This window comes from Opisthocomus hoazin, chromosome 2 (genome assembly GCF_030867145.1).
Source record: "Opisthocomus hoazin isolate bOpiHoa1 chromosome 2, bOpiHoa1.hap1, whole genome shotgun sequence".
In the NCBI taxonomy this organism is placed as follows: Eukaryota; Metazoa; Chordata; class Aves; order Opisthocomiformes; family Opisthocomidae; genus Opisthocomus; species Opisthocomus hoazin.
The window spans coordinates 45,734,271-45,755,637 of NC_134415.1; the positions used below are offsets into that span (position 1 = coordinate 45,734,271).

At 38.7% G+C, this 21,367-nt stretch overlaps 1 protein-coding gene across 5 annotated transcripts in view; it reads left to right on the forward strand.

Moving 5' to 3' along the window:
* PLCB1 (phospholipase C beta 1) overlaps positions 1-21,367 on the forward strand; it is a 425,067-nt gene that overhangs the window by 385,517 nt on the left and 18,183 nt on the right. For 2 of the 5 annotated variants that reach the window (XM_075413470.1, XM_075413469.1), the window contains exon 32: positions 15,723-15,787. The exons of the other annotated variants lie outside the window; for them this stretch is intronic. In XM_075413470.1, coding sequence (XP_075269585.1) covers positions 15,723-15,761 — 39 coding nt within the window. In that variant the 3' untranslated portion in view covers positions 15,762-15,787. The remainder of the gene's footprint in view (positions 1-15,722; positions 15,788-21,367) is intronic. 5 annotated transcript variants of the gene reach the window in all.

Here is a 21,367-nt window from a genome sequence, read left to right on the forward strand (position 1 = left end):
TAAAAAGGTTTACACAGAACAGAACAGAAGCTGTGGAATCAAGTCCACCAGATGGACATAGTGACAGGATCTAGACCTGTGCCTTGAGGGTTGGCTCTTAACCAAAGTCTGAGGCTGATGCACTGCTCAGGACAAAGATACTTGTGTTTTGTGTGATAGAGTAATCATAATAATTATAGTATAATTCCTGCAAATACGTAAGAAGTTAAAACAAGTTGTTGTTCCATGGATAGTAAAAGTTCCAATTTACACATGAAGAATGTGCTTGGTATTTTTTCCAGAACAGTTGTGCTTTCCTCAATAATTACATAAATGCTAATTTTCTACTACTTCTTTTGGATTCTGTATGTGTGCATTATTTTGTCTCTCAAAACTTGGTTTATGGCAAAGTAACAGAACTTAAAGATACGGCATTTTTCTGGGTAAATCTTTTCTATAATGCATAGATGTAGAGAAAATAATAGGTACAAACTCATAGCTGTATTTTTTTTGTTTTGCTTTCTAAGATATTTCTGATGTCTCTCATCCACAGCTGGAATGTCCTCTCTAGGCATCTTTCTTAGAGGGGCAGGGAACTTTTTGGTAAAAATAACACCATGTCTGGCTTTGTGGCAAACATCAGGTGCACAGCAAGGTCAAAGTGTTTCTACATGCACCCTCCTGTGATTCTACTGGTGAAATAACCTTGCAGAGCTATGGGGAAAAAAACCTGTGGTGCTAGACAAAATTAGGCTCACAAGAGCTGCAAGTTGGAGAGGAACTTTGTCAGGGAGTGGTCCCTTATGAATTTGGTACACTTCAGCCTAATTTGGTGTCTACTTTTAGGTAGTATTCACCAAGAGTACTGGAGAATGACAGATAAGGTAATGATAGATCCTTAATCTGACTCTTCACATCTTTATTCAATCATAAAGTATTCAGTTCACTCATAAAGTTTTAATTTAGTCTATGTCCTGCCAATTATTTTCATTTATGCTCTTATCTATAGTCACCGTATTAGCACTGTCTGCATTAAGATGGTACAACTGCTTCTCCCTGCTTTTGGCTTTCCCTTCTCATTTCCCCCTGAATATATAACATTGATAAGCGATGGGACGATTTCCAGCTTGCATCTATCACCTCCTTAATCTGTAATGTAAAATTAGACTTGTTTTTCTGCAGGCTTTTTGGTTTCTGATTCCCTTTCTCATAGTCTGGAGGATTTACATTTTATAAAGCATTCTGTTTTCATTTAGAAGAGTTACTGAGTCACACGTGCTGAGCTTCATACACCACACTAAACTCTCCCGAGGGTCTGGCTGTGAACTTTCGCAGCAGGAGGTGCTGAATGCTCAAAACTCTTAACAGTTTGGCTTCATTTTATGGGTGCTGAGCCCTTGAAAATCTGTCAGAGCTAAGTACCTTCAAAATGGGATTGGAGACCGATTCAGAAATGGCATATTTTCAGAGCTGAAATTCTTGTTGATCTGTGCTTTGCAAGGAGATAAATCTTAACTACTAGAGATCAGGACCAGGAAGGCGTACCCGAAGGTGGAAATTCTTTTAGCTACTTGTACTCTAGAACTCTCTTTTACCTTTCTACAGCATCTGGTACTAGTCTGGGGCAGAGGCAGAGTGCGGTTCTTGGTCAACCTTGGGTCTGATTCAGTCTGGTAATTATTAAGTTCCTAAAGCCCTGAGCAATTTCGGGAATCTGGCCTACAATGACCAAATGTCATCTCTAGTATTCTTACATATCTTCACATTGTAGTTAAGGCACAAATTATATTATTCGACTTATCCTGTAAATATATATGAGACTTTGAGCACAGAAGGAGAGTCTCCCCATGACTCTCCATATATTTGATTAGAAACTCTACATGAATTTTGTGTGTATCATGTCTTCATTCTTCTTTTTTAGAGCTGACATATTACTGTCGTCATTATTTGCTTCTGTGGTACCGGTGTGAGAGTGTTTGGCTCTTCGTTAGTTGTCCATATGTAAACCAATAACTTGTAATTATTTTTCAGAGTGCCTTGAGGAAATAAGGAAATGACACTTATGCATTCATGTGCCCCATTTTAGAAAGAAGTTGGAGGCATCATGCTACTGCCCTGTTGGAACAGATGTATCTGGTTTGCAAAATGTACTTGCCACATGTGGGCTAACTATGAAACAAAATTAAAATTTTAATCAAAGTCTCCATGCATTTCCAAAGTATTAAACAGCAGATTGTTAGGCGGGTAAGTAGGTCACACATGTTGAGCGATTGTGCTTTGTCCTTAGCCATCTGGTAACATGAATCAACGTCAGCTGGATGCAAATATAACTCTGCGAAGGTGACCTTGGTAACAGGATTGGTCCACTGAGCAGAGACTACAGGAGGGTTACCTGCAATCACAAGAACACGCGAAGGGAAATCTGAAAGTAGGGCTTCTTGATTCTGGGAAATATTACGGCCACCCCTGGTAGTCTGCTGTTTGTCAGCGGTCACTATGTTTAGTTTCAAATCAGGGATTACTTTAATTATTACATGTATACTTACATTTCTGAGTATGAATGACTGAGAATTCACTGAAATTCATGGTAGGTATAAATGAGGCGGAAAACACCAAATAAAAGTGAAAATGGTTCATTATAGTCAATTGCTAATAAAAAGAGAGATTCCAGATATTACCCAAGGATGTGTTTTTGAGGAAACTTAGCTTTTGAAGCACTCAGTTTTTAAAAATCTCTGAAGCTTAACCCAGCAAACAGAAAATATTTGTAGCTCAGTTGAAATGTCACTATCAAGACAAATTTGGCTGTGAGTTTTCAATATGTGGGTCTGAAACCTAAAATGAATAGAAAATTCCAAAAGGAAAACAATGTATAATAGAACTTCCCTGTGTTGCTTCCAACTCAGAACAGTACAGCATTTTTTGTGTATTAAAGGCTTTGCTGGAGTGCATAGTTAACTAGTTTTGCTACCTTACTTTAGGTGTCAATGTTCAAAGTCTTTGGCTTAAGCATCTTTCAGAGTGAGAAGTCTGCACGACAAAGTTAGAATCCAGTTCTGATGATTCCCAGTCCTGTTTTGAAACCACTAATCCTGTGAAGCAGTTTTGTGGTCTACTCAAGTTTTCCTAGTTGACTGCATTAACAATGAAGTCAGAGTTTCCCTTGTATGGAAAACAAAAAAAGAGGAAAGGCAGATTTATGGATTTCCAGGTTCATGCTATCTACAAAATGGGTTTAACATATGTTAAACCTACAGTAAAGAAGTTCGCTCTTACATTGTCCTGAACAGATGAAGCATTTTTCTTCTTAAACAAAGGGAACACTGTGAAACGTGGAAGCCATCAGGTTCCTCAGCCTGCCTTCCCCACATTATGACTCATGTGGTTAAAAATTCCACTACAAAATGAGAACACAATGCTGTTGTCTGCGTGCAAACACGCTAATTTAAAATGTGTGTTCACATACTGTGAACTAATTGTCTTAAAAATTTGGAGTTATTTGGTTTCTCTAGTTACAGCTGGGTCCTATTGGAGTTTCCAGCTTTTTTGACATTATTGTTATTATTTCTGAAAGCATTTTATGGGCACATAGAAACTCTCTTCTTGCACAGTGAGCGTATCAAACCACATTTATTTCTGTTCCTGTAGTACTAAGGCAAAGAAAACTGCTGCTTAAAAGCTGTGTGAAGCTGTTGTATGACAGTCAGAATGTGAGTAGGAGTTAGCCGTATGTTTATACCCGCCCACAATAACGAATGTTTCAGGCCAACATTTACGTGAGGGTGTAAGAAGTTGTGTTGCTTTCCGTTTACTCACCTGCATATGTTTGAGGTTGACGTTGTTTCTTGCTAAAAGTCAATTGGCATTGCGAAAGGAGAAATGGCAAATGTTGAAATAAAATACACATTCTCATAATCTAAGGTTATTATTGTCCCTGAAGGTCACTTTTTCAATACATGGGAAAAAATGTCGTTTAGTACTGAAACTGTAAAGTACGTTCACCTAAATTACTGTGTCTCAGAGAAAGTTTGCGATAACTCACAGCGTATGTCCATGATGGATACGTGAAAAGTATAACGTCTGATTTTGGCTTTAAGCTTATTTTCTTTTTTGTTTTACATAAGTATTATAGATTGACCTATGACTACAGGCTGCCTTGGGTATATCTAGATTTGTGATCAGCGGACAGCACAAGTTGGTTTTAGATGTGAAATATCCTTGCATCCACAAAGAGTGTGGTTATTCACTTGGTATAAATGCGCTAGGGAAATAAGTAATTTTAGTGCTTTTGAGTGGTTTGCAGTCATCTTTTTTTCACTTTATTGGATTTAATTCTTTCTCCGGTACTTGTGAACTATTCAGTTGGATGACTGTTTCTAGCTGATCACCAAGTCAGACACAGCGATGTAATCTCTAGGGTCCTATTTATGAGTCTGGTTTAATTTCAAAGTTACAACTTGAAAGACTTAAATGCTAACTTCATTAAGGATTTCACTGGATCTGAGATGAAATCATGGTCCCTCCTGAAACTGTGAATTTTTACACTGATTTGTGAAGAACTCAGTCTGAATGGCAGATGTTTGAATCAGTGCAGCAGCAGACATTTCATAAGATATTACTGGATTCTAGCACAAATTCATGAAGTTGGATCTCTGCAGGCACCTGTTACAGATTTATATTCAGAGCAGGACTTAAACATAAAACTCATTAAAGCCAATAGTTTTCAGTGCATACTTCCATGTAAGCACTTGCATATAGCACTGTCTAACAGAAACCAAAGAGGACAATAATTCCTTAACAATGTTAGAGACCTTTGAGGCAAATGAAATTGTCTACAAATCAGGCAATAATGAGCAGATATTCAGAATGCCAGACAACTTCTGTAACACCTAGAGATTGACAGTTGGGATCGTTTCTGATAATAATGTTTTTGGATCATTTCTGATAGTACTGTTTACCAGAATCTTAGTATTTTGTGGTTTTAAATAATACAATTTACAAGCCAAATGAGTCTAACTTTTTCTTTTAATTAAGAAAGTTGATTGGAAAATGTCCTTAGAAATTAGGTTTCTCCTCTGACATACAGTAAATAAATATGTCAGAAAACAAGATAAAGATAAATGAAGGACTGTTTCAAGCTTTCAAAGAACAGAAACTGTACATTTCATCATCTAAATATCAACACATGCATTGATATTTATATTCATTTTATTGTTATTAATTTGGTTGCATTATTTTAATAAGAAATGCACATAAGCTGAGTGCTATTGCAAATATTTGCTTGCATTCATATCACTTCCCATTGCTTCTGAATGTCATCAGTGGTTAGTGCTGTTGAGCAGCCTCAAAACTGACTGACCCCAGCCGAGACACCTCCACAAAGCCCTGGGAAAGTTGTCATTTAAACAGCTTCAGAGTTGCAGCCCTTCTCCTGACAGAACTCAGATGTGGCCCAGGGGGAATTAACTGCCCACTGTCACTTCACAATTCCCTTCATAAGAGTATCAGCACTGCTGGTTTTATTGACTTGCTGGGCATGTGGAACTACTCAAATGAGTTTGAAGGAAACCAAAAAAGTTGCTGTTTGATCAGCCTTCACAGGCAATGTATAGGTTCTTGTTCTTTGATCGGTTCGAGAACTGTATGTTGAAAGAGCTGCATCTGACACGGACCTTAGCTTTCTGCCCTACCCTTCCCTGCAGTTGACAGAGTGAGATAAGTAGCCCCAAACTTTCTTCCTTATTCGTGGTCCTGTCTGTTAATGTAAATTCCAGTTGGCAGCAGATTACCTTAATGCATTTAATTAATTTAAGCTACAGCAACTAGCAAGCAAATACAGAATTTACTCAGCCATGCCTGCAAGAATGGCATCAACTTCAGGAGAGAAAATGAGGATTGCTAGGAATACTATCTGCTTTAGCTACACCAGTTTAATTTATCCATGAATTTGAACTGAGGCCCTCCTTCTGAAAAAAATCTGGACCCTGAGTAAATGTGAAATATGACAAGAGTACTTTAGCCTCCATATATTTTTGCAGATGTAGTAAGATTCCATCTTTTCAAGAAATGATAGTGTTTATGAATTTGCAATAGCACAGTGCAGGAACAGAGACCCTAAAATGCTTGGTTCTGCATGGGCCTCTCACAAAAAGACAGTCCCTGCCCTAGTTGCTTCCTGAACACCGTTTTCAACTAAATGAATTACATAAATATTGGAGCAGGAACTAAACACTTGTGTTATGAAAGTCAACTTGAACTACTTCTTTCTTACTAAACCTAGTGAATATACATTCAGCATGGTTATTAGATTAATTATACACCTATTATATTTTTTGCAGTGTGATTAATATCTCTAAGCACTGTTCTAAAAAAAAATCCAGCAACTAAAGAACTTGTAAGACACAGACTGGGATAGCAGTTTGAATAAGTATTTTTGGGGTGTCAAAGAAAATGCTGGTAACAAAGTTGGACACTTTTAAAATCGAATTTCTTTTGAAGTAAATTTTTAGGCCTGGCTTTATAAAGCATTGAGATTTTTTTATTTGCCTTTTAAATCTTGCAAGACTCAATGCACCATTTTAAGACATAGTAGCAGCCTAGCATCAGTCCTCACAGTCTATTTAGCCTGGTGAATAAGGAGTTCTTCCACTTATTTACGGTTTGAGAGTTTTACCGGCTGGCCCACAATTGGTACAGTTTTGGTCTGGTGTCTCATAATTGCTTCTGAATCTTACTGCTCTGAGATAAGCATCACTGTAGCTTTTGAGAATTAGGAATCTTCCAGACTGACATTTGCTAATGTTACTTTTCATAACATTTACTGGTTGGAGTTTGTAAAATTACTGACGTGTACAATGCTCAGGCAGCTAGCTTATCTGAGCACACAGAATAAAAGCTTTAGAAGAGATGTGTGTCTATCTCACCAAGGCTTTGCTGGACTTGGTGCAAATAAAGAAACATTTGTTGGCACCTGGTTTGCCAAAGCTCTGAAGACATGCCTGTTCTGAAGTCTGCAGGGTTGCTTCCTAAAGGGTTTTTACCTTTGTATGGCACTTTTGGCATAGCAGCCTAAATTCAGACTTTTTGGTGGAAATGCAGTTCAGGCTGCTGTGATTGATTAGATCGCCCTAAGGTAAGCCTAAGCAGATTTTAGCCTTTTACAGTGGGAATGAGGCAAAGATTTTTGCAGAAGTAAAAAAAAAGTTGATTCCCTAGTAAGCAGAAGTAACGCAGACTCTTCCTGTAATTGCATCTTCTTTCAGTTTATGAGGTTTAGTGAAAAAAGACAGGGATTGCACTGCCCTTCTCCTTATCCTTGTTCGGTATCATGATGAAGTCCAGTGGGTACTGCTTTCCTGGTAACTCCACAGTTCAGATACAGGCTCAAATCTCAGGAACATGAATGCTCAGGAGCAATGTACTGAAAGCATTGGGTGGAATCTTCCTTAATTCAGGGCCGCTCCAATATATCCATTTTTCTTAGCTGTTCCCATGCTTGTGTACTTTCCTGACTTAACTGCGTTCCAGAATTCAAAGAATTTGGCTGTATCTACCCAGCACAATCAGTTGAAAATGTTTTTGTATAGACGTGACAACAGAAGTGTGGGTGGGTAACGTCAAACCCAGATGCCACCTGCAGATAGCCCCTTGGCACACCGCTAGAGTATTATTCTCTTCAAGGCTGGAAAGGGCTGGAATTGAGACAGAAAGGCTGGGTGGTCCTCAAATTGAACATGCCAAGAAAGAGTTCCAGCCTACTGTGCTCTTGGTTCCTCAGGCTGAAGATAAAAAACACAGTTAGGCCATTCTGCACTTCATAATTTTGAGAAGATAAATCTGACTGTCTCCTATTTTTACCTCATCACCTGACCTCACATTTGCCATTTTGCCATTACTTAGAGTGGTTGTTTTTATGAACCTCAGAATTAGATGGTAATTCTAGACATAGTCCACCAGCTGAGTCAATAACACACTGGGTTTGTAGCTAATTTTTCAGGGTTATATGCCATTTGGAACAGGAAATCCGTGATTTTAATTAGCAATAAATAGGAAATAGTCTGCTGTGAATTGATCTTAAACAGCTACTGCTGTACTAAATTAGTTCAAAATAAGCAGGATTTTCCATTGAGCAAATTGATATGAAGTCATCTTGAGTTTATCAGCAGTAGCTACATTATCTGTCCGAGGCTAACTTTGGTTTCAGAAAAGAATGAAGCTGAAAATCTGTTCATAGACACAAACAAATGAGCTTATCATAGAGTATGGAGCATTGGGACAGAAGGGACTTCCCCCATGTAATCATCTGAAGAACTAATTGGCATATGTATTGCATCTTACAAAATAAATGGAACTAATAACAATTTGTCAAAAAAAACAAAATTTTTGTTTGCTTATTTCACAATCATTTAATGTATAATGAAATTTTGGGAGATGGCGTTTTCTTGATGGTGGTGTTTGTGTAAAAGATCATTTTACCTGACACTTCATTAGGAAAAGGATTTGGATTTTCAGCATACTTAGGAAATTAATCTCCTTTTACTGCAGGGAAAGCTGTGCAATCTGCTATATTTAACACAGAGAAGGACCTAAAATTGCCTACGCTCTCATGTTAGCTCTTTAAGACAAGACTATGCTATTGCTGTCAGATTCTAATAGTATTAAAATTTGAACTAATAACTTACATTTCATACAATTTTGCAGATGGGAAATGACTTATGGAAAGTTGCAAAGGAAATCAGTTTGCCAGATAAGACGACTGAACTGTTTCATTTATATGAGCCATTGAATCAATGAGACGTCCACTTGGCTGATGCTTATCTCAATTTCACTGGCATTTGCTCATAATCATTTCAGAGATGTTATTGGTGTTGCTTTGAATATGTACTGGTGTGATTTAGAATGACATTTTGGAATACAAGAATAATTTTCTTTAATTTACAGTCTTCCAAATTTGAGTATAATTTATGGAAAAGTGATTTCTGTCTCGCCATCAAGATCAGAAGACTTGGTCCTTTACATCCTCTGAAGATAATTTACTTACAAAATCCACATGTTAAACTTTACACTTTAAAACAATCAAATAACATGGTACACTTGCTAAACTGGGACAATGAGTATGTTTCACTGAAAAGCTTTTGGGCTTTACTCTCTTTGACCTGTTTACTATAAGGACAGAGGGAAGACTGAGCCATCGCAGAATACTGCTGCAGGCTGTGTTCTTACAGAAATAACTTAACTAGGTTAGCTGATGCTTAACTAGGCATCAGACAAGTAGTTCCAGTTTTGGGTACTATATACCTTATTTTAAAATTATGCATTGTGTGGACAGAATGCTATTTTTATGATGGAGCTAAGCTGATTTCTCTTAGTTTTATGGTTCACCTCAGAAAGCAGAGGTCCTTCTCAGTCCTTGTTACGTTCTTACACATGTGCATGTAGATATATGTATCTTTGCAATACTTGAGTTTTAAAGGATGAATGAGAATTCAGTATTGCTTAGCATGAAATATTGGGATACTTAATCTGTGTCAAAGGAATGTTTGAATGTGTGATCTAGACAGACTAAATCTTTACAGGAGGAAAAGTATCCTCAGTAAGATAGATTCTTGCATAAAGTCTTTGACAACTTCGTACTCTCCTATGATGCAGCAGGTTTTCTGAACACTGATTGTTTTCTGTAGAGAAGTCTCCGACAAGCATCCAGCTTTCCAACAATGGGATCATTATAGGACAGCTAAAAAGGCTTCATTATCTTGTAAGAAAGAAGTTAGTAGTTCCTGAAGCTCTTGGTGGCCTTGTCATCATGGCCAGTGAAAGAAATGGCATCAGTTATTTTACTGCTTACTGAATAATAACAAAAAGTCATTCTGCCTAGTAAAAAATACGACATACTTCTGTATTTTCTTTCTTTGTTTAGCCCACTCCCAATGGTAGTCTAAGTCTCTTTGATTCTCTCATTCCTTTTAATTGACCAGATCGGAATGCATTCTTTCATAACGGCTGATGAACCCTAAAATAATCCCTCGCCAGCCTGCTGTTCTGGATTAGCTATAGCAATACTGACTCCCTTAGCATTCTTTCCATTTTTAAAAGTAATTTTGACTTCTTTGTGATGAGTTGTTGATTCACAGGGGTTGCCTGACTACCTCTCAGACTAAGGCAATTTGCCAAATACACCCATGGAGTGGGAAGTGAACTTTTAATGCACTCTGACTGGTATCAATAGCAAAATTCAGACTGACTTCAGTGGAGCAAGCCCGTGTCCTAAAGGGGTAAGTCTTTGAGACTCAGTTCAAGTCATCCACTGAGACAGTCACAGAATCTTGTCAGCCTCATTACAGCAGTGCATTAACTATTCATGCTTGACCAGAGGAACATGGACCCTGGATAAAAGAGTCCCAGATTGGACTTTTTGTATCTAATGTTCATTATATTAATGGAAAAATGTGTCGGAGAAGGAAATTCTATTCTCTTGATCTTTTGCTAGCTTGCAAGCTAATAAATGTTATTCCACATATAGTAAAGGGGACAGATAAAATGTTTTGTACCTACAGAATTTCAGTGATACTTTGCCTGGACCTTGTATTGAAGTTTAGGAGTTGTGTTCGGGGGGGAGCTGAAAAATATGTATTATGACTTCGTCTTCTGGTGTTGTATAACAGTAGTTCATTTTTTAGAAAAGTTTTAACTAAAGTAATCAATAAGAAGCAGGAATGGAAATGTACTTCTCTTGCCCAGGATGAGAAACAGGAATGCGCACACACACACTATTCTTGCTGCAGTTCGATTGTGTATGTGTAACTTAACGGTGAAATTGCATAGTGGTGAGTTTCACTCACATTGCTGTTAAACCAGGGATTTTCACGGGCACGCAGTAGAATTCATCTGAATTGGTTTTACTGTTTCACTGGGTGATATCAAAGCCAGGACCATTCTCTGCCTCTTGCATTTTTCCTCCATCTATCTTCTTCACAGTCAGTCCCGGATCAATTAATAAGCAAAACAACATGTGCATTGTCTTTGTGATAGGGGTGTGGAGGATCTTTTCTGATCCAAGGATGATGAGAATATAACAAGATTTCACAGCTTCCAAAATATGAATACAAGTTGCTACCTTAAAAGTTTTTTGTATTGTTTCTGTGTTGCCATGAGCTAGATTTTGTCCTAAGTGTCTGTTTGTGCAACCTTGCTGTAGATTACACCCATGGGAAAGCGTGCCCTCTATCTTTTCCTTTTTTACATGGTTTTGCAATTCAATCTTTTGTTTGTAGATACCTATATAAAGAACACTCTTATGTAAAACACATATGGCACACCATTTTGAAGATGAACTCTACAACACACAAAACAGCTGGAAACAAATTTTGAAAAGAAGTCATGGCTTAGTAATTTAGGCCAGATGTTTTTCCATAAAGACCAAGAAACTTTTGCTTGGTCCGTTGATTAAATAATGGACAGTATATGCTGTTTTCCACATAGCCTGTTTTTTTCCCCCAGTTTAGTAGCCAGCGAACACTGCTTGCTTCTTAGTCAACTGGCCAGAGTTTCAACAGAAATATGTCCCCCCAGTTGCCACCAGTGAAGAGGTCTCCTTTAGCTAACTGAACCCTTAATGAGAGCAATATAGTGCCGAAACAGGAGAAGGAGCTAGGCATGAATGTTTTATTTCTAAAAATCTTAAGTCACTTGGGTTGCACTATTGCTTAAAACTTTAACATTTCCTCTCAAACTGCTTTTTAAAATATTTTCTTCTTCCTTTAACATGGTGATTTTGTGCTGCTGTGATCTTGGAAAACACCGTAAGCGTATGCAAAGGCAGAGCCAATGGCAACACATGCAAAGTTGCTGAATAACTGAGAGGTGTGAATTATTAAGAGGACTACATGATGTGCTGTAAGGCAGCCCTTGTCGATAAGCAGTATTCTCTTTTCTTTTCCCTGATACAATAAACTTTTCTTTATTGTGTTTTTAAAGGTTCATAAAAGGTAATTGTAAAGAATAGTCATATTAACAACATTTGGTTGGAGGTATTAGGTCAGCACAATTTGTTGTGGTGAATGACATGATTCTGTGCCACAGTTCTATGTGCTGGTAAGAATATAAATCTGGACAAATTGTGGTAGAAGCTCTTTATAGTAATGTCACAATAAACGAGAACACAACACAGCTTTTCACCACAGCTTAGAAACCAGAAATATAAAATGCAACCTCTTTTGTGGCCCTTTGCACAAGTGAGGACACATCTAGGATCATCAGATAAACCAGAATATATTCTACTTCAATATTTTAAAAGCTTAAACTTGCACTGGATTGAATTCTGGACTTTCTGATGTCTGGTGTCTCCAGAAAACTGCTGGGAAACCAGCATTAGGTAGACATTGACTTTGATAGTAGATAGTGTTTTAACATTTCCCCCTGTCATTAGTGTTCTTCTACAGTCTAGTTCTCTTGTGTGTCTTCTCTAAAATGTTGTCGCAGGGCTAATAAAAGCAATAGATATTTGGCTGCTTAGTTATGATTTGGAAAGTGTATGTATTATCTGTATTGTATTTTCTACGTATTAGAGATTTCACGAAAGGCTGCTTAACACGATGTCGGTGCATACAGAAAGATACTTCTCTCACTAGAATCGAGAAGTTCCTTGGGGATTTTAAAGAACAGCTAATTATGACAACTACAGTCATGACCATCAGAATAGAAAAGAGCTTGAAATTCAGTGTCTGTTTTAATCCCTGTGTTTCTCTCTGACTTTCTCTTTCTTACGCTGCAAGACAATGACTGGAGCTCCAAAACTAGTGAGCACCCCTGTGGTAAATATGTGCGCCTAATATATAATATACGTCTGCTACACTAGCGTCATTTGGATCGGGAGTATCCTAATGGTGCAAGTGCACAGACTATATTGTTAAAAGTTCTGTAAACACTGTAGGTGTCAAGTGGTGTGTACCCTACTTACAACTAAGTAGTTCTATCCTGTAACCTTATAATCTATCACTGTGGAATTCATGCTATCCAGATATCTCTGTTACTTTCAGTGGACTGTGTTTTGATAACTAATCAAAGGGAAAATCCTCAGTTTGATGAAGCAGATGTTTTTGGTATCATTTTTGGATGTTCCTTTTTTTGAAATGTTTATTTATTTTGAGCCCGATGTTCATCCTCCAGGTAGGTAAAATCTGCACATTTGCAAATGCGTGCTTACTTTGCACAGCCACATCCTGGCGTGTGAGCAGTGCCCGATATGTACCCGCAGTCACCTGCATGCAAAGTAGACACACATCTTCACAAACCAAGATGTGTATTTTAACAGAGACGCTGGCTAAAAATGGTGCCAAAAGTAAGGAAAAGTAATAATGCTGCACAAACTAAGGAATTTAGCAAGAGGATGCTTAGTAGTGTTTTCAAAGACTGGCTTTAAAGAAATTTCTAATCAAACCTTAACCTGCCTACAGTAGTTAAAAGTCTCACTGAAGTAACTAGACCAACATCCACAGTACCAAAATGTTTGTGTGCTGCAAACGTCTATGTAATTTTGTAAAAAAAGCCGATTTTAAGTAAGGCACTTTATCTGATTTGTGTGTCAGTGGGAACACAAAACCAGTGAAGTATATAGATGAAAGGGATGGAAAAATGAAGTGCATCAGGAGAAGTGATAAGGAACTGTGCAAAACAAAGTAGTTTTCTTTTTGCACTTTACATTTCACCTTCTTGCTTCTATGTTTTTTCTGCCACAGTCACCTTCTGCTTCCTCAGCTAAAATTTTAGATTCATTTTGCATGTCAAAATGGTGCAAGCTACCACAATCACTGGCACCCATTTCCTGACCATCTTATACCCAACATGTATCTTATAACACCATTTGTGTCAGTGTTAATGCAGTAATTTTACAGCCCAATGCTACCAAGGTGAGAAAGAGTTCAAGGAGAAAATTTTTAAAATGCTTTCATTCATTTGTTGCAACACAATATGAGAAGGTGGCATAAGTTCCCTTACACAGGATTTCAATGAAATCCAGCCACGTTGTTAGCTAATTGTGTTTTTTGCCTGCCATTGTGACTCAATTAGAAGGCATTTATGAATCTGCATGAAAGTAAAATGAGGACACAGTGCTCAAACGTATTGTTCTGCTCCTTCACCCATTACCAAGGGAGTGACTCAATAATTGTATTCAGTTTAAGAAAATGCTTTGAGAGGAAGTGTTTTGTAACAAATTTTAAAAGTACTACTTCAGTTATTAAGCTATTTAATCTTTAAATATTAAAGGAGAAACTTTATTTTGTGCTATTGTCTGTTTCTATTTGTTTTTAAAAGTTTCAATTTCATTTGTAACCAGCCTGACAGCTAAGACAAAATACAGTTTACCTCAGTGAATTTGCATGCAATTATTCCAGGGCTGACTCTCACCTAGTAACACCATATTACATTGGATGCCATTACAACTCTGGCTCCTGGACAATGTCAATACAATACTGTCTTGAATACATGATAGAGTATAAAGTATATGATGTGGAAAGTGTCATGATTTTAGTGGCACCAAATGTATCATAAAAGAGCTGTGATTTAACTTCTACAAACAGAACGAAGTTCAGCAATATACTCATGTAATCACTATCCGTATGAAGCAGCATATCGCTGAATACTGCAATAACACTTATTTTAGAGGAAAACAAGACAGTTACCACAATGATTTAACTCGACAGAGAATGAAACATACTGCAGCCACTTGAAAATGGCATGGCAACATTGTTTAAAGACTGCACTTAGCAAGAGCCAAAAAGTCACCTTTTTTTCAGTTCCTGGCTGTAATTTTCTAGCCATCTCCTAGTAGCTGCACAAGCGAAAAACCTTGAATCTTTTTGGTTGCTGCTGGATTACCTTCAGGACTTCTCTGATCCAGACCTTAGACCTCTTCAATAAAGAGAGTTTAATTTCAGGGGTGCCCGGAGTGGTGCGTGATGAGCCACAGCTATCCCAGTGAGTCAGCTCAGAGTAGCGTCTAGCTGCCTACAGCACGTCAGGGTCTTCTAGGCTGATGGGACAATCTGAAAATCCTGCCACTCTTTTGAACTGTCAAACAGAAGTTTCAGCTCCAGAGATAAACACCAACGCAGGATGAGGGTGAGTGAACAGTAGTAACATCTCCAGCAACAGCACGTCCCATAGCTCACCCTGGCACTCGTGCAAGACTGACTCAAAGGGAGTAGGCTGTCTGGTGAAAGAGCAGCACCGCTCTTGGAAGCACGTGATGATGTCCTTGACGGTTTTCCATCCAAATGGCGCTGAGTTCATGGGATTGGTCATGATTGCAGTCTGAGGCCTTCCTGCTGCAATGGCCAGAGGTATTTCTTCAAGCACATACTTCAGGTAGCATGGCTGATGCTCGTTTTTTGCCTTCAGAGAGATGCTTTTTTCCCCTTCCCAGAAAAAAGTGACACACTTCTTGTGATGTGCATGAGCTGCAACTTCAAGTAAACCCGGATCTCCCACATAACACAGTTGAAACATTGTTCTCTGTTAGTATGGAGTGACAGGTTGTGATAAATAGACTGGTTTCTCTGACTAACATGTACCTAGTCAAATATTAATGAGCCAGCACACAGAAGCATGAAGTAATCTTTTGTTTTTCATTAAGCGCATAGTTTAAAGAGATGTTATTTTACTGTAATGCACAGAATTATGTAATTTCAGCTTAGAGTAATTGTTAATCACATCAAATTGAAATGATCCTTGGTTTTGTTTTAAAGAGCATAGAAGAACAAGAAGTAGAGGAAAAACAGAAGTAGAAATGGAATATGAGACTATAGTGAAAGTGAGTGAAACATTCCCCTTTTTATCTAGTAATGCTAATGTTGTTTGCATTTCACATGTCAAAACTAAGTCAGGAGCATCCACAATTTACTGCCTGGTGGTTCTTCTGAAATCTTTGAGCAATTATAGCCCTGATTATTATCTGCTAGCTGCATAACATATGCTGCCACTGGCCACTACATCCTTTTTATACCGGGAAAGCAATTTGTGGCTTCTTCAAATCATACCCCACCCCATTGTCTCCCTGCCTGTTTTCTTTATTGCTGCTTTTGCCCCACCTAAATGCAGCCATCAGGGGCTGTGTGTAACAGCATGATTGTACAAGTTTGCTTCCCACAGCCCTTTGGGTCTTCAGAATATCCTCTGTTCTCTGCTCACAGTAGCTGCAGTACTCTCAGATCAGAAAACCAGGCACTATGAAATGTCTCTCTGAAGAGGTAAAGAAGATAGATATGGGGGTAGGAATTGTGAGCATGTAAAGGTAGAGGTATGAGATGGGGAAAGGTGTTGAAAGTAGGAATTCTGGGTACCTCTGAAGATTAAGCTTACCAAACAGATAAATAACGGATTTGTCATCTGGGACACCAGAGTATGGGATAAAGAAAGGATTAACCAGGGCATCAGAGCAGGAGGAAAAATTGAGGGACAAAGAGAAAGAATTTATGAATGTAAATCAGTAAACCAGGATTAGTGTAAGCCTAAAGTGGAAGATTTAGAGATAAGAGAGTGAGTTTTTCAAGGAGGAGGAAGGGAACAAAAGACGACTGGGGAAAGGCGAGCAAAGCCTGGAAGACAGATGAAAGAAGAGGAAAGTAAAAGAGTTTTTTTCGTTGCTTTATGGAAAGGCTGATGATTAGAACATGCTGATAGAATGAAGTACTATTTCAGGGGTATCTCTGCTATCAGGAGACGTGATTATGTATAAGCAAAGTTCCTGAAAACTTCTGTAAATGTAGTCATGCCAGGAGGTCTTGAGCTTTCACTGTCTAGGGGTAGCAGTGAGCCACACACCTTCGTTACTGAATCAGTGAATGCTGCTTGCTTTGTATTTTTATTTAATATTTCACCTCTTACTGCTTTATTCTGGAATGCTTTGATATGTTTTGCTTGTCTTTGAGGAGAGAATTGCTGTGGCTTCTCAGTGAGGACTGTATTTGGTAACAAAACCTGCCTTTCTGCTGTAGTTACCTGGATGCAGAGGATTTCGGTTAATTGCCAGGCAGGCAGTGTTTGCTTTTCAGTGTCTCCAGGCTCAACTCACACATGTGTGCAGGAGTAAAACGAGCCTTCTCAAGGCAAACGAGCCTTCTGTAGCTTTTCACCATCCCGCACAAAGTCTTGACAGTTGTTCTGTAATTCATAGTCCTTCCTAATGACAACAAAGGCTCAGTTTTGGGGCTACTCCTCTTCCAGTCTGTGGGGTGCCAGTAGAGGTGAGAAGGTGTACATTTACTGTGAGCGCTGTTCTGCTTCCTGGACAGCATCAGTGTGGTGGTTCCTTGTGCTTTCCCATGGGTTGTTTCATGAGCCTGTCTAGGGTATTTTGTTTGTTTCTTAAATAATTACCATGTTTACTTCTATGGACATGTACTGGTAAGACAGAAGGAACCAACTCTGTATGTTTCATTTGTGCCTTGCAAAATACAGATGGACTTGCATACTTTACTGCAAGGCAAATAAATCCTAAGTAAGTTTGGCTGATTTATAAAGTGTGGCTATGACTTGATTTGTCAGGCTTTTTTGCTATGAATCACCTGTCTGCCCGCATGGACACTGACATGTTCTTCATGTATCTATATATAACATTACGTGCTTATGGTTTATTTTAGTGTTTTTATTTATGCAAAGTAAGTGATCATTTTTTCAAACACTGGTTAAAATTCTAAATATTGTTTAGTTCTCTCATTGTGATAAGGTTAGAGATTAAAACTGCTAGGCAGGGCCTTGATTTATTGAATGTTGTTTTCCTCTCAGACACAGGCAAGGCGACTAGGTGTATGTTTCCTGAGCAAAGTATTTGTGACAAAAGAAAGTTGAGCCCATAATGAATATGTTGGCACCTTGACAGCATTCAAAAGACAGACTTACTGAAGATGGCAAAATTAAATTGGCAATTGCTCACTAGGGAACTGGGATTTCTTTGTTGTTTAAGTGTCACCAGAATATTGATTCCTCTTCCTGAGGGATGTTCTGTCTTCCTTTGCTGAAAAGTAGGAGGATAAGAATAGAGCTGAGCTGCCTTGAAACAACTCGGTGAACATTTGAAAAAGGGCTACAAAGATGATGAGGGGACTAGAGCATCTCTCCTACAAGGAAAGGCTGAGGGAGCTGGGCTTGTTTAGCCTGAAGAAGAGAAGGCTGAGAGGGGACCTAATAAATGTCTATAAATATCTTAAGGGTGGGTGTCAGGAGAATGGGGCCAGACTCTTTTCAGTGGTGTGCCCAGTGACAGGACAAGGGGCAATTGGCACAAACTGAAGTTCCATCTGAAGATGAGAAAGAACTTCTTCACTCTGAGGGTGATGGAGCACTGGAACAGGCTGCCCGGAGAGGTCATGGATTCTCATTCTCTGGAGATATTCAAGACCCACCTGGACAAGGTCCTCTGCAGCCTGCTGTAGGTGACCCTGCTTCGGCAGGGGGGTTGGACTAGATGACCCACAGAGGTCCCTTCCAACCCCTAACATTCTGTGATTCTGTGTAATGATCTTAGAGAATATTTCTATGCAAAAGAGGTATATAGTCCTTGTAAGCCATGATAACAGCTGTGCGGAAATCTATAGAAATGACCTAGATTTACAACTTCATTCAGGAACTGTCTGAATCCACCAGTGACTAAAGGTTAGTCATCTATAGGATGAACTTCCATTTAGTTAACAGTTATGTTTGTCAACAGCAGAAACGTAAGATAGAATTTTTGAGTCAGAAAATGTAGACTTACAAGTCTGCTCTGAGCATGCAGCTCTTTTTATTCCATGCAAAATGCCTTTTCCACTAGGATATTTTGAATGGGTAGGGAAGGCTCCAGAGAGCTCTAAAAAGAAGGGCCTAAAAGCTACTGCTACACTTTCCTCATCCTTTAAGCTGTGTTTCAGATTGACCCTTAAGTGCATGACAGAGTTTTTCAGTGGGACTTCAGCCACGTGTAGGTGTTGTCTAGAATCAAGCTGGCATTTTTTCTAAACGAGCATTTTTTTTAAGTCTTAATAGCTGTTATACACCACTAGAATTGTGCACAGTGCAATGTCAGCCTCCGTTTAATTACTGTGTGGCTTGTGGGAATGATATTGCATGTGGTAGCTCACATTCTGACAGCTTTATTTTCACAAAGTGTTAATGCCGGAATAAAACATATGGCATGGCACTCAGAGGACAAATTTCTTCACAAACTGCTGATACTGAAGGTTAGTATTTCTAGAAACTCTTAGTATATGGAACAGCTTATCTGTGACCCTTCTTGAGATGATTTATACTAGTCTATTTAAAAGCGCCTGTTTGGTTCAGAGTTTTGTTCTGGAGGATGTTACATAGGTCAGTGAGATCTCAGTGTAACATTTCCGCTCTTAAAATGCTCCTTTCTGCTGAAAATTCTGCAGGTTCAGTTTTCAAAGCAGAGATCGGTTTTCAGGAATCCTGACAGGACTGATGGCCTTTGTGGCAATTAAATCCTGCCCTGTTCTTTTGGTAATATACCATATACTGCATAGGTTGGATGATGCTGAAGTTGAGGTGTGATAGATGTATGAGCCTCTAATGCTAAGTAGCATGGAAATTGTAGAAGCTCCTGGGAATGGTAATTCACTGTCAGTCTTTTTCTTGGGGAATCGTTGTAATTCTGAGCAGGTGCTCATGCTCTCCATGGCATAATGGAATAAATTCTGCAGTAACTTCTCCCCAATTCTATGTCAGTGTTAATGTCTCCTCTTAGCCTGGAGTACCCTTCGTTCCCATTTGTATTCAGACAGACACTGCTGCGGCTCACACTTCAAAATACTAATTGGTTGAAAATGAATTCAATTTTTTAAATTATTACTTGGCTTTTTTACTTTTTAAGTGATTTTCTTTTTGAGACTGGGGTTAATTTCTTGTAATATCAGCTTCCCTTTAATGGTTACGACTCCCTCATAAGCAGATTTAGTTCAGTGATATGAACTATGTTTGAGGATATTACATAGGCCAAGATCCTTTCTATTGGCTGCTGCAGGAATTGATACAGTGCAAAAAAACAATAAGCCTGCTCAAAGGTCCAGATCTTTTATGTGAAATAGGTTTCTGTTTTCCCATCCAATCACCAGTAAAGTAGAGAGTACATACTGTAAATACGAATTTTGCCTGCTAAGAAATTGAAGCATTCTGTGCCCTGATGTATTCCTTTTTGAAAAGTTTTCTGGGCAATTACACAAGCTTTGCTACCCAGTCTTCCTAGTGTGACCATCTGTTATAGGTGTCCACCACGACCATGTCCATTTTCGTGTCTAATTCTATCATTACCCAGAGACTTTCAGCAGCTCCCTCTCTTACAATATGCTGGAGATCAGAAACATAATTAAGAACTTTGTTAAATATCTCACCAAAGACCCTTTTTGTACCTGTTCTCCTGAAGAAACTGTGTCTTGTGCATGAATATTTCAGTAACATGAATTTTTATACAAAATCTCTATTTATGCCAGTGAAGTCATCACTTTGATTTATTTAAAAATAATCAGATGCCTTCCATTTTTTCCCTGATTTTGTGAGTATATGCATCCACAAGCACACAGACATGTCATGAGAGGATTGACTCAGTATTCACCCTCATTTCCTTCCTATAACCATTTATTAATATCAGTAGGAGCACTCTTAATAAACATGCATATAATAGAGAAAATTTTTTAGTATCTTTTAGGAGAGTCACACATCGAGTGCAGGATCCTGACATTAGGAAATATCAAAGTGGCTAGGCTGAGTGTTAAAAGGGATATTTTTTTTTTTTGTGAACAGAAGTGTAAACCGCAATTGTCTGAGGATAAGAGCTGTATTGCACACAGAAAGTTGACTGCCCAGTGCTCTGCCTTTTCTTATTAAAAAGTACGATTAAGCGTAGGATACAGGAGACAGTAAGGTGGAACAGCCCTGTAACTGCTGGCGTAGCATGCAGAGAAGACTGACAGCGAGCTGCTGCAGTTTGGCTGACTTTAAGGAAGCATCACTCTCGGGTATGATTACCTCCATCAGGCGCGCTTCTCGACACAGAATATTTCAGCTGCTCTTTTGCCAATTTCTGTGGCAGGAACACACTTTTTCCAAGATTTGTTTGAGTCAGCTGAATGTTGTCTTTGACTCCTCATTCATGCTGCAGGCATAGAGGATTGGGGAAAAAAACGTATCAATTAATGGCTGCACTTTTAAAAATAATCCTGCTTCCCATCGTCGCTGCCACTGAGAACAGCGGCTGCGGTCAGCAGCTGTGACTGAAGTGGCAGTCCATGCTGTGTGCCTCTGACAGATGCCAGCATGAACCAGCAATAATTGTACAAATGCCAAATTGTAGTTTCAGTGTATCAGTGAAGCAAAATATGACCAGACAAGAGAAATTCAGTTG